The following is a 14,339-nucleotide window of genomic DNA, read 5'->3' as shown; positions in this document are numbered from 1 at the left end:
AGCTGCCACTCTCAGAATGCACAGTACTGGTCTAATCATCAGGGATGAAGCAATGGGGAAAAAAAAGACATTAATCCTTCCCTTAATGGAATTCACGCAATTCATAACCTAACAGAACAATAGTATCTAGTACTTGACTAGTGCTTAGTATTATTCGTTGCTGTTGCTAAGCCAGTGGGCCTCAATGGCCTCCTTAGGACATTTAACAACTTTTGGGATATTTTTTATTGTCATTGTTTGGGAACCACAATTGTCCCTAGCATCCGGTAGACAGATTGCTAATACTGACAGACATCCTGCCGGTACGGAACAGTCCACTAAAAAAAAAAAACCCAGGCAGACCAACATGTCTACCGTGTAGCAGTTGAGAAACCTTGTTCTAAAGCTTACTGACCCCATTAAACACACGTAGGCAGCAAGATTTGTAAGTTTCTACCCTGTCTTATTATTTTATTTTATTTATTTATTTTTGGGTCTGGTCGTGGGCCTGAACTCTGGGCATGGGCGCTGTCCCTCAGCTCTTCAGCTCAAGGCTAGCGCTCTACCACTTGAGCCACAGTGCCACTTCCGGCTTTCTTCTTTTTGCTTATGTGGTGCTGAGGAATCGAACTCAGGGCCTCAGGCATGCAAGGCAAGCACTCTACCACTGAGCCACCTTCCCAGACCCTGTCTTATTATTTTATAATAACCAGTAGTAACTACAACACAGACTATGGTGATAGTATGAATATATAGGTATTTCCAGTAATACCATATTTTACTATAGTAACACTTGCCTTCACGTTGTAATATTTTCATCAGAGTAGTATTCGGATTGTAGTCATATTCATATTAAAATTAAATGTAGATTTGTTTTGAAACTTATCTTTTTAGGGTGTGCTTTTCAAAAACAAAACCCACCATGTGATGGCGCTGAAGATGGCCCACTGTAACAAGCCATGGTGGTGGCTTTGTGCCACCTAGATTCTGAACTGCCAGAGATCTCTCCTGACCGCTATGCCAGCGCCACAGGAGGTGCTCTTTCTGGTCATCTGTGATGGCTTGGGTTGGCACACTCAGGATGCCAGGCCAGCGACCCTCTCACTGCTCGTGCCATGTTTGAGCAAATCCCTCCATTTCTCTGTGCTCTAGAGACAATGACGTCCTCCCTAGCCATTCAGAGAGCTGCTGGCCCACAAGAAGAGCTTTGATTGAAAGAGTCATGAATGCCACACACCTACTCCCAGCCCTCAGAGAATCCTGCCTTCTTCACCACCAGCACTGCCGTGTCTTTGATAAGCGTCCCACAGCCTGGGGACTGAAAGCTCAGTCCCCAGCTTCTGGCACTACTGGTGGAACCTTTAGGAGGCAGGCCCAACGGGAGGTCTTCTGCTCATGGAGGGAATGTTCCAGAAAGTGACAGTGACAGCCCTTCCTCTTCCTCTCTGTTACATCCTCACTGCCATTCTGAAGTGCCCCAAACAAGGGGGCTCCAACACTGCAGGTGCAGCCTCACCTCTCTGTAAGACGGTCATCACAGGTATTTGTTACAGGAGTAGAAGAGGAACACACCAGCACCCAGGAACACACAGTGCGTGCCGCCAGCCGGCAGTGGAGCAGGGGTCTCCACCCGGGGTCCGACTCTGAAGTGCACTCTCTTACTCAGTATAGGCCTCTTTTTTGGAGCTGTTGTTTATGGGACCTGGGACATTAACAGTCTTCCATGGCCAAACTGACTCTCCCCTTCACTTCTAAGAGTCATTCTGTTTTGCAGAACAACTCTTGACTCCCTAAGTCCTAACAGTCTTAGACCTTACTATGTTCTAGTTAACAAGGCTTCTTTTTCTAAAACAGATATTTAAGTGACATGGATTAAGATGCATCATACTAGCTGCACGCCAGTGGCTTATGCCTATAATCCTGAGTATCATGGTTCAAAGTCCAGCTGGCTAGGAAAGTGTGTGAGACTCTTATCTCCAAGTAACCAACAGAAAGCTCCAAGTGGAGGTGTGGCTTAAGTAGTAGAGTACCAGCCTTTAGTAAATAGCTCCAGGACAGTGTCCAGACCCTGAGGTTAAGCTCCAGGGCCAGAATACACACACACACACACACACCACACACACACACACACGCACACACACACACGCATATGATGCTCTGTACTTACTTATTTTTTGTTGGTCATAGGGCTTGAACTCAAGGCCTGGGCACTATCCTTGAGCATTTTTGTTCAAGGTTAGCTTTCTAGCACTGTGAGCCACAGCACCACTTCCAATGCTTTGTATTTATAAACTGACATGTTAAATTAAAACCCCTTTGTACAATTACTTAAAGTTAATAAACATTAAAATAAAACATAAAGATAAAAACAACAAAAATAAATTAAATCAATATACAAGTTATTATAAAATGTATTAGTCTGAAATCTGATTGTTTTTTGCCAAACAACATTTGGGAATAGGTTTACACTAGCACATATAGACCTCCCTTTGTTTTCATTAAATTGGAAGACTAGTCTGTAATTTATTTAATCATTTTTGAACAGATGAATATTTAATGTATTTCTTATATTCAGTCATGCTACAATGAATATTTTATGCACACATCATTTCTTACACTGCAAAAATATACTTGGATAAATTCCTAAAAGTGGAACTGTTGAGTCAAAGGGTAGGAGCCTTTTAACATTTTATTGAAATAGCTAAATTACTCTCCATAGGAGTTATACTAATTTATGTTCCCAGCTAAAATGCATGAGCTCACCACTGAGTTTGACTTTATTTCTACATGCTCATAAAATAATGCCATAAAATGTTTTATTTTTGCCTATCTGTAAAAAAAAGTCTCATTATATTATAAATTTCTCTTAGTATGATTAGAGTTAGGATCTTTTCATGTGTTTAGGAAATCAGGTATATTTCTTCTCTTCTGTGAGTGTTCTAACCACCCATTTTCTTTTCTACTGAGTTGGTTTCCTTCCTTATAGAATTGTTAGACCTCTTGATTTATAAGAGAAATTATTTATGAGTTATAAGCATTCCTTCTAAGGTTAGTCTTGCTTGCCACTGTAGCAATTTTGATTTAATAGTGCTGATTTTCTTAAAAAGATTTTTGCCTCTATATCTTTGGGTGTATTTCATATGTAAAAGACTTCTTAGAGAGCATTTAAAAAATTCCCTATTTTCTTTTAGTGCTTTTGTGATTATTTTTCAAAGTTTAAATCTCTCAAGCACCAGAACTTATTTTGTTGTACAGTGACTAGAGTTTAGACTCAACATTCTTATCCAGATGGTTGTACAGCTGTTACAAACTTTTTACTGAATAACTTATCTTTGCTCCTCTGATCTGAAGTACCAAACTTTATTATATATTTATTCTGGACTTCCTGTTGATCTGTCTGACAATCAAGAAACATATACTACAAACTATTTTAATTATAATAGTGGTGTAATATATTTTACTACCTAGTAGGGCTAATTCTCCAAACTGTCTTTCCTAGACTTTTCTTGATGCCCTTTAGGAACTCCAAATCATCAATTATTATTTCCTTTACAATTATGCTATACTTACAAGTTAATCTATCTTTAGCTTATATCTTTAGGAGGTTGATTCTTTCTATCCATGAACACTGTACATTTTTGCATTAGGTTCTAGCTTTCTACCTTTTCATAAACTTTTATATTATTTTGAAATTTTTGTCACTTTTTTGGAATTAGGAATGTATCAATACATGCCAGTGCTATCACACATATTATTTCTAAACAGATGCAGAAAAGTGTTAGCTATGGTTTTATGGAGGGAAAAAAAATCAATTGATCATTTTTGTTTGGGTTTTAGTTTTTATTGCCAATTCCAGAAACTTAGCAACTCAGGCTTGAGAAGGTCACTTAGGGTTACAGATGTACAACATACCTCCTTTTAATTTAAGCTAAGACATCCTATCCATGTATGTATGTACGTATTATTTATTTATTATTTGGTACTGGGGTTTGAACTCGGGCCTTGTGCTTGCTAGGCAGATACTCCATGGCTGAGCTATGCCTTCAGCTTCCTCGTATGTTTTGGGATGAATACATGTTACTAGATATTTAGAAACTTCGTTCCATGCTTGACTCATCATCAGTTTTGGGAGTAAGTAATGCTAGTGAGATGATACTATGTGTTAGTTATGTTGAGCAGAGTAAAACCACAAAGCTTACCTCCTAAGTTCATGCCAGCTTGAAGACATTTCTGAAGTCTGCAGGCAGGACAGTTCTTTCTTCGAATCTTATCAATGATACAATCATTTCTCCCGGCACATAAATAGTTGTGTTGCCCTAGATTTAATAATGAAAAACAATTGTCAAAACAATGACTTTCCCACTATTATGAAATGTTAATACACATAATCAGAATATGAAGCTATCTCCTGGTCTTGAAGTTCTTCTTGAAAACAGTCAAAGACAAATATGGTTGATAATATTATGGATGGCGATGATTGGCTTAATGTAGCTGCAGCTGCAGTTTTACGAAGTATGACAATATATTAATTTCTGAGCACAAAGAGCACTTTCCAGCTGTGCCAGTGGCTCATGTCTGTAATTCTAACTATTTGTGAGGCTGAGTTCTGAGGATCTTAGTTCAAAGCCAGCCTGAGCAGATAACATGGAGAGACTAATACCTCTAGTTAATTAGCAATAGAACTAGAGGTACAGTACACATGATAATGTATCAGCCATGAGCTTTTAAAGCTCAAGGTGCCCCAGTACTGGCATGCAACCCCCCTACCCACAAACAAAAACAAACAACAAGTCCCAAGACAAACATAACCTCCTACTTCCCCCCCAAAAAATCCCAAGAGCCCTTTCCTTGACTATGTTTGCTACATGGATTCAGGCAATGGTGCAAATTTCCTTCAGACATCACCACAGGACCAATCCTATCCAATCACAAGCCCTGGTATAGCCCTTAACTTTCCATGCCTGCCCATCACCCACACTGGGTTGTTCCATTGGGAACATTTTCGAATTGTACATTTGGACATCTTTAATTCTCTCATTCTATAAACCCATCTGGAATGAAACACAGATCAGATGTGGAAGTCCAGGCTTACAGAGTAGCATCTACTGGTAGACTACACAATGGTAGCTTAGCTGTATCATTCATTATTGTGCTAAAACCCAACAACAACCTTACTAAATACCCATCAGGTACCAGACAGTGGTGTAAATACTGCGGATGGGAGAATGAACAAGGCAGGTGACAGTCTCTCTCAAACTGGGAGCGACGTGTGCACAAGAGGTCCTCAGAGAAATGTGTAACTGGTTAGACAGCACCAAGTGTGGGGAGGAAAATGAGGGGAAGGAGATTCACCATGAGGGGTTGGAATTCTAGCATGCATGAGGAAGGCCTCACAGAAGATTTTTTTTGGAGGGGTCCGGTCGTGGGGCCTGAACTCTGGGCCTGGGCGCTGTCCCTCAGCTCTTCAGCTCAAGGCTAGTGCTCTACCACTTGAGCCACAGCGCCACTTCCGGCTTTTCTCTTTTTGCTTACGTGGTGCTGAGGAATCGAACCCAGAGCCTCATGCATGCAGGCAAGTGCTCTACCACTGAGCCACCTTCCCAGCCCCAGGAAGATGGTTTTTAAATAAACGTGTCATGACCCTTTGGTCTAACTGTGGGACCTCTGGAGAGGCAGATATTCCAGAGGGAGGGAGAAGTCAATCAGTGAGCGGTAAGGAGTGTGCGGGATGGAGGGACTGGACATGTCAGGAGACAGCAAGGCCGGTTGTGTGAATGAACAGAAAAAAATGCAGGATGAATGAAGGGAGATAAGGCCCCAGAGCTTACAGACTTTAGGGCCTGACGGGTCATAGCCAATGACTTCAGGTAACATTCTAAGCAAGAGGAGAAGCTACTGGACTAGATGGATCATGCTGGCTGCTCTGTCAAAAACTCACTGCAGTGGCCTAGGGACAGAACAGTTTGAGATGAGATATGGAGGTGATTACTGTCATCTAGGAGAAGGGGATAGTGGCTGGGGCATTGGGATGGTGTGAGACCTGGTCAGATCCTAGATATATTCTCAAGATGAAGCCGTAGAAGAATCCTACCACAGGGGCAAGGAAATGATTCTGCTTGCTGTCTTCACAAGAAGAAATGCATGCTAGAACTGGTAAAGGGACTTCCCAGAACTGTAGTGATCAAGTATGAGTCCCAAAGCTCAATACTATCACTGTACATCAAGGCTAGAGGGTTTTCCACAGAGGGATGCTCAATCAAATGTACTGGTGGTCTGACAGTCTTTGGAAATAAAAAGGAACATTCTTTTGAGAAAACATACTTTCTCAGGCCAAAGTGCCACCGGCAATTGGCACTATGTACCTCTTGACGCATGAGATGGACACCCAACTTCAGGTATCTTCTATAACTTCCTATGCACAGAGTAACTTTAAAGTCCACAGAAGTCAGTAGGCATAATAATTTTTTTACTCGTATTTATGGGGAGCCTCGTAGGTGCACGGTAGCATGAAACATCTGTAGAAGGGGCTGGTCTGATGTGGAGCTCTTTCCATTTCTGTGAGTTGGTAAGACATGTAACCACATCTGAGATTGTAGACATCCAAGAATGGGTGAAGTCACTGTCTGATATATACACTGGAAGTTCTTCTTCTCTGAGTGTTCGAAAATGGACAATTCTGAAAGCTGAGGTTGTTCTATTAGTATCATTTCTATAATGAAGACCTTTAGAAAATTCTATGTTACTTTAACAACCGCACAGTGGTACAAACAGTCCATCAGTTCTACCAGTGTGGTTTTAGTGGCTTAAATATTAAATATTTAAATTCACCTACATAAATGTTTAATGTGTGCCTCATTCCTTCACCCAAATTAAAACAATAACAAAACAACAGATGCAACAAAAAATGAGATACATCTAGAAGAAGAATTTCTGACAACATTCTTTTTAAACACTGTGCTCTCTCAGCTCTAAAAGAGCTAATCCAGAGTAAGCTACAGTTTAGACTGTGGAGGGTAAATGATTTTCTACAAAATACCAACCACAGGGTATATAACCAGAAGTCTGTGACCAGGTAGCTGTGATTGACAAGCCTTGAAAGACAAGCTGAGGAAGTTAGATTTCCTTCAGTTGACTTGGGGAGATCACTGCAGATCCTGGCTTGCAAAAAGTCAGGTTGGAGCTTTAGGTTGTGGAGGAGATCAGATAAACAGCAGTAGGCGACACTATTAAGAGTCTATAATTCCACTGCTGAGCATTTACCCAAATGACCACAAAGAAGGCCACACAAAAGCTACCTCACAACCATGTTCATTGCAACATTGTTCACCATAACCAAGACATGGTATCAACCCAGATGCCCCTCTGTGGATGAATGGATCAATAAAATATGGTATATATACACAATGGAATTCTATGCTTCCCTCAGAAAGAACGGCATGCCCCATTTGTAAGGAAATAGAGGACTAGAAAAAAGTCATATTAAGTAAAGTAAGCCAGAAACATAGGCTGCCTGGTTTCCCTCATTTGTAATCATTAGTATATATCTAGGATAGTCCTAGCAGAGGATCACAGATAGCTCAATAGCTATGTATGACCTTATAAAATGATGTTAATGGAAATGAACTACAAGACATGGAAACCAGAGGTTCCCCCCCCCCCTTAGTGTATTTTATGCAGTTCTTTCTTTTTTCTTTCATTTCTCCCCTTGGGTTTACCCTGTTGTCACTGTTTGGATTTCAGTACCCTTTGTATTGTATTCAAGTTTATCTGATTTGGGGAAGGAAAGGGAAATCACAGAAATGGTGAGACACAGGACAAAGGGTGAACCAATGCAACAGCAATACTCATAAGACACTATGTTGGAAATGAACTTTACAACTTGAGGAAAAGGGGGCTGAGGGGAGGGATAGCAGGAAAAAATGAGGGAGGAGGTAATAATGTTTAACAAGAATTGTACTCATTTCCTTACGTATGTAACTGTAAGCCATCTGTATATCCCCTTTACAATTAAAAAAAGAAATTCTAGAGATTAAAGAAGAAGAAAAATTACCATTTAAGTTACGTGTCCATTGTGAGAACGATTTTTATTTCTAGTGATAACAGAACTGCCTGGCCTAATAATAATCTGCCCACCCAAAGTGTGGGTGGAAGGTCTGAGGGTATCAGAAATGGCTTAAGGCTGGCAGAAGCTGAAGGTCAGAATAACATAGGAACGCTCCCAAACGTTTTTTGGTAAATGCCAAAAGACAGATACATGCAAAGACAACTATGGCACAGTTTCTACAATAAAAAGAAACAATTCTTAGAAGTAGTTACACACAATGGGGAGAATTATATTACAGGAGGGGAATCAAGGATAAAATTTATCAAAGAATAATTTTCATCAAGGACACATTTTTATCAAAACCATTTTTCAAAAACAACTGAGACCAGAAAGAGTGTAGTATATTTAAAGACTGCCAACCTACAGTTCTCTGTCTAATAAAGTTCTAAGAAACTTCATTTCTTAAAACTAAAATAAAGTCATTTTTGGATAAATAATTTATTGCTAGCAGAGTTTATGGTAAAAGAGTTAGTCATGCTTAAAAAAACGGATGCCAAAAAGAAATTTGGACATACAGAAAGGATGAAAATGGAAAATAGTAAATAAATGGTAATCTTTAAAGAAAATTTGTCCCTTAAATCATTTAAATGTCAAACAACCACTTCACACCAAAATAACAAATACGCACCTACAGACTCACATGTCTAATCCTAGCTACTTGGGAGGCAGAGAACAAGAGAATTATGATTCTAGGGAAGCCCTGGTATAAACAGTTCAAAAGATCCCACCTCAATCACTAAAATGCTAGGTGGGGTGGCATGCACCTGTCGTCCTAGGTCAGGAGCATAAGGGGGAGAATCACAGGCCAAGGCAGCCTAAGGAACAAACACCAGACCCCATCTCAAAAACAATCGAAGCAAAAAGGACTAGGGACATGGTGATAGAGTGTCTGCCCAGCAAGCCTAAGGCCTTGAGTTCTAGCACCAGTTCTGCCAAGAGAGAAATTAAATAAATACATACAGCATAACTGCCAGAAATACATATACAAAAACTATTTTTCTTCATACACTAAGAACAGGATGAAATGCAAGTATAATTTTCCTATTCTGCTCTAAGTTCCTTACATTGCATATGAAACTGTATAAAAAAATTCAAGGTAGATTATGACAAGAAAATACCTTGTTTCCTCTAGAGCAATACAGTAGTTCTCAAAGTATGATGCCTGCACAAGCTGTATCAGAATCACTTTAGAACTTACCAGAAATTCCAATTTATAGTCTTCTTCAAACATGGTAACTCAAACACCCCAGAAGAGGACCTAGGAATCTGTGGGGCTTTTCCAAACCCTTTTATCACTATTTTTTTCATTTTTATTTTTTGCCTTTTGTCTTGTATATTTATCTGGTTTGGGGAGGGGAAGGGGAAGCACAGAAATGGCGGGACAAAGGATGAGCTAATTTGGCAGTGATGCTCACTAGACATTATGTTGGAAATGAACTACACAACCTGGAGAGGGCCAGGGGTGGGGAGGGGAAAAACTGAGAGAAAATGAGGGAGGGCGTGACACTGTTCAAAAAGAAGTGTACTCACTACCTGACCTTTCAACTTAGCCCCGCTGCATGTCACCTTTACAATAAAAAATAAACACTATTTTTATTAATAGTTGTAAAAAGGAGGTACCATTGAACAAAGCAGTTTGTGAGTAAAATGCATCGTGATCAATGTCACTCGTTTCAACATTCAGAATCTGTGTTTCAGAACCATAAATAGGACAGATTAAAACTCAAGAAACACCGTCCTGAAACAATTGCTGGAGAAATAATAGTAAGAAACATACCTCAAGAGATAATAATGGTATAAAAGAGAACACTAAACCAAATTTAATCTCAAAAAGACATAACAAGAAAAACAAATGAACAAATAACAAAAAGTAAAGGTCAAAGATACAAATCCAAGAATAACAATAATTCCATTAAATGCAAATGATCTAAACACTCAAAAGTCAAAGATGTAGACTAGATTCACAAAGCAAGACTAAGATGCACTAGGATGCATTTTAAATAAAAACCAAACAGGTTGTCAGTTAAAGGATGAAAAAATGCAAACAACGCAACTGGTAAGTATACAGAAAATTGTTTTGTTTACTTTTACATTAGACAAAGAAAACTAAGACAAAGAATATTGAAGTTCAAAGAAGATCATTTCATTCTGGTCAAACTGAGATATAACAATCCTAAATATGTAGGTATATAATATAGCAGAGTTTCCAAATATACCAGGCAGAAACTGATAAAAACTGGAAGGAAGGAGATATACTAGCACCCTGGTTGGAAAATCAAAAATAATATAGAAGAACTAAACAATTCCCCCTAACATTTTGGCTTATTCACATTTAGGTCACACAACTACAACTGTGCAATCAACATTTTTTTTCAAGTCCATGTGGAATATTTACATGAGAGAATGGAACCCAAATCTAGGAAGCACGCCTCAAAAGGAAAATGACTGAAATCATACATGATGTATTTTATGACCACAAAGGAATTAAATTATAAAAGTGTATAAAAAAGATGTTTAAGAGACCCAAATATTTGAAAGTTAAGCAACATATCTATAAACAATTTATGGGTTCAGGAAAAATTGTATGAGAAATGACTAAATATTTCAAATTAAATGAAAGTAAAAACTCAACATATTAAATATACTGGATTCAGTAAAAGTATGAGAAGGGAAGAAATATTTAAAAATTATGACTTAAGATTGTACTTTAGAACTTAGAAATCCGAACCTCCAAGGAAATAATTCACAAAACATTAAAGAATAGAAATCAATAACAAAGATTTTAAAAAAGACATTGGACAGATTCTAGAAGAAAATCAGAGTAAGTTGGTTCTTGGTAAAGATGAGTAAATCAGGAAACTGCAATGATCTGTAAATTCTGTGATTTTCTCACTTCAACCTAGGATGACAGAGCAGTCGCCATATTGGATTATGTCCATCTCACCCTGATTCGTTCTAATGACTGAAGAAAAGGGACAGCTCATTCAACTGCTCACATCCAGAGCAATGACTCCACCCAACCACCAGGGGGCCAGGAACTAGACTCACCTTCTGCTAAGAAGATGAAGAACAAATTACACAGGGCCGCTCACTCCCTGAGGGTTAATTCAGTGATGGTCGAGGTAAGACCATAAAATCCGGCCTCCATAACCGAAGTTCCTTTCAGAAGTAGTAAGCCTTTTACATGACTCCCTATTTTTTTGACAAATTTTAATAAACGAAAGTTGAGAGATGCTTACATAATTAGCTACATTCAAAAATGTTAGTAAGAAGCGAACAGTGTCTAAAAATATATTTACTTTGTGAAGAAAAAAAGCATCCGTGGATTATTGCAATAAAGAACAGAAGCACAAAGCTGGCTTCAAGCAAGACTCAAAACAAAGTTCAACAGTATTAGTAACGTTAAATCATCTACCATCTCTTTGGGAAAAAAAGGTAGGGTGAGAAAATTCAAAGAACAGCCGATTCTTAATTAAATATGAGTAAAGAACTTCCTGCGGGCGCAGAGTATCACATGGGTAGGAAGGCCTCCTTGAGATATAAAAGGGCCCACTTGAGATAAGACAAATACCATTAACTGCTTATCCCATCTTCAACCCTTACATTTTTCTAAAAGCTCACAAGGACGTGAGAGTGTTGAACTATATCCTTAGAGTAAACACAGGCCCCAAAGCTGAGACTCTCCAATTTGTATGCAGCTCTGCCAAGCACTGTAGACTGGGGCCCAAGACTGTAAGAATAACGTAAGATTCTGGAAAATGATTACATTCTTACACTGTTGCTCTTAGTATCTCCTGTCTTTTTTTCCCCCCCAGTATTATTTCTTATTTTTAAAAGTAAGGAGACAGGCAAGCTCAGGAGACTCAATGCCTAGGTGGAACCTAGTAGAAGGGAGATTCCCCGGGGGACATGCCCTTGAAGGCGATATTGAGACCCTCAACGCTCACCCTCCCCGCCTCACTGCCTTCCTGCTGCCTTGAGCTGAGCAGACCCCACCACGTACTCGTCATGCAATTAATGAGCTGTCCTGCTGCTGGCCCAATGCAACAGGGCCAAGCCGCTGCGGACTGCACTCTGTGAGATCCTGAGCTGAAACATAGGCTTCCTCTTTTAGGTTAGGTTATTTAAGGCATTTTTATTTCACAGTGATAGAAAACTAATACACTCTCTTCTGGTTTCAGACTTACAGGTAACACCTGTTCAATGCGTAATATTTCTAATCTGAATAGCTCTAAACTTCAAGCCTACAATGTTCACAAACCACTCATCACATCCCTAACGCCATAGATCCCCGCTTCGGAGTCTCCTAGGTTCTCAGCTTGTAGGCCATATCCAGTTGTGTGGTAAGGGTTATTCTGGACTTGCACACATCCCCATTCTCCAGGCAGTGCTGGTGCCACTGTCCTGATGATTCTTTTGCTTGTGTTTCTCTTGAATCCCATCAATACTGTCTTTCCTCTCTTTAGGCTTCCTTGGGTCAACGCCTGAATTGTGGACTTTGAACCTTGTTCCATCTTCATGACATCAGACAACCTCCTCTGTGTTTTTGTGCCTGTTTCCTGATTGTTAGATAGGAACTATGGAAGCTCCTACCTCATGAGTTGTGATAAGGACCACGCCATATCATATGCCTCTAACAGTATATGGTACACAGAAAGGGTTCAATGAAAGCAGTCACTGTTGTTGCATTATGGCTATTATCACCATTACCAAAGATTACCACACATTATCAGGATTACTTCATAGGCTGGTAACTAGGCAGCCTGCTTCTACCACTTGCCACGTCTAGGGCAAATCATCATTACTTCTCTGTCAGAATTGGGGTTTGAACTCAGGGTCTCACACAACATGTGTTTTGCTTGTGTCCCTGCCCCAGTCCTATTCAAGTGATGCATAACTTTCCAATCGCTTTGTTAAATAATCCAGTCTTCCACAGGGCACATGATCTCACTTATATTCGGATGTTAAATTCAAAACACAACAGGATATGACAAAGTAAAGAGGACTCAAGAGACAAAGGACCTCTTCTTAATTTGTCACATCACTTTTAGATGACTCTATGTTCCTGACCACACTTAGGGGATATGCAGGTGCATGTAAGCGGGAAGAACTAGGAGTGGGGCACAGAATCAGAGGAAAATGGGTGAAAGAAATCATCCTGTCTTCCATAGACCTTGATACATTCAGAAACAAAAAGGAGAGCTCCTCTGGTTGAAATGAACATAAGGGACTTTCCTGCTTGTCCCTCCGTGGGATACCGGGGGCTCCTTGAGGCCAAGTTTTATCTGTCTTGGTTAGGGTGAGCCCACCCAGTGATGGCCCGGAACACAGATCTGAATCTGGCATTATTGTGCTGACCGGCACAGGTTCTCATTCCCAGAACTCTCAAGTCCAAGGTCTTCAACACCAAGCTCAAGGCTGCAGAGGGCTCACTGGACACAGGGAGAGGTGAGCAGGGCAGAGCTCAGACCTGGGCTAGGAAAACGTACTGCAGTTTCAGAAATAACTGCTGTTTGGATCAAAGCGACTGTTGGCACTTTTACTTTTGGTTTAGCTGTCACTATTCTTGCTGTGAAAGACAGCTTACTTTAAAACGAAAACACTCAGGTGATTGGTCCTTTTAAATTTGTATTGTTAATGACAGGTGTTGATATATAGTTAGTCCTGACGCATAAACTCACCTAACTTACAAACACCCTAAAACTACAGATGAGGGGAACAGTGTGCAGCCCATGTCCCCATGCTGTCTGATCCTAGCCACCTTCAGCCCAAGTAGTAGCCGCATTGGTGACACCTCTTCCCCATTATCTCTTTCTATTTTTTTTTTTTGGTCGGCCGTGGGGCTTGAACTCTGGGCTTGGGCGCTGTCCCTCAGCTCTTCAGCTCAAGGCGAGCGCTCTACCACTTGAGCTACAGCGCCACTTCCCGTTTTCTGGTGGTTTATTGGAGATAGGAGTCTCACGGTCTCTCCTGCCCGGGCTGGCTTTGAACTGAGATCCTCAGATCTCAGCCTCCTGAGTAGCTAGGATTACAGGCGTGAGCCACCGGCGCCCGGCTATCCCTTTCTTTCTTTTTACTTCCTGCTATGTAACAGCTGTATGGTATTCATGTGTCCGTAACACCTTCAGAGACACACCCCATCCTCATCCCTTCAGTGCTCTGCTCCTCTTGCTACACCTGGAAAAATACTCTGTCTTCAAGAGGCACAGCTCAAAAGCAGAGTTGGTACCCTTTGATCTGTCAGAATTAGATATGA

General features: G+C 40.3%; 1 protein-coding gene across 3 annotated transcripts in view; it reads right to left on the bottom strand.

Moving 5' to 3' along the window:
- Nr3c2 (nuclear receptor subfamily 3, group C, member 2) overlaps positions 1–14,339 on the bottom strand; it is a 229,836-nt gene that overhangs the window by 58,732 nt on the left and 156,765 nt on the right. For all 3 annotated transcript variants that reach the window (XM_013029492.1, XM_013029493.1, XM_013029494.1), the window contains exon 3: positions 4,179–4,295. In XM_013029492.1, the coding sequence (XP_012884946.1) occupies positions 4,179–4,295 (117 nt within the window). The remainder of the gene's footprint in view (positions 1–4,178; positions 4,296–14,339) is intronic.

Source organism: Dipodomys ordii, unplaced genomic scaffold, assembly GCF_000151885.1.
Source record: "Dipodomys ordii isolate 6190 unplaced genomic scaffold, Dord_2.0 Scaffold119, whole genome shotgun sequence".
In the NCBI taxonomy this organism is placed as follows: domain Eukaryota; kingdom Metazoa; phylum Chordata; class Mammalia; order Rodentia; family Heteromyidae; genus Dipodomys; species Dipodomys ordii.
Note: the sequence above shows the minus strand (reverse complement) of the source record. Positions and strands in the feature narration are given on the sequence as shown.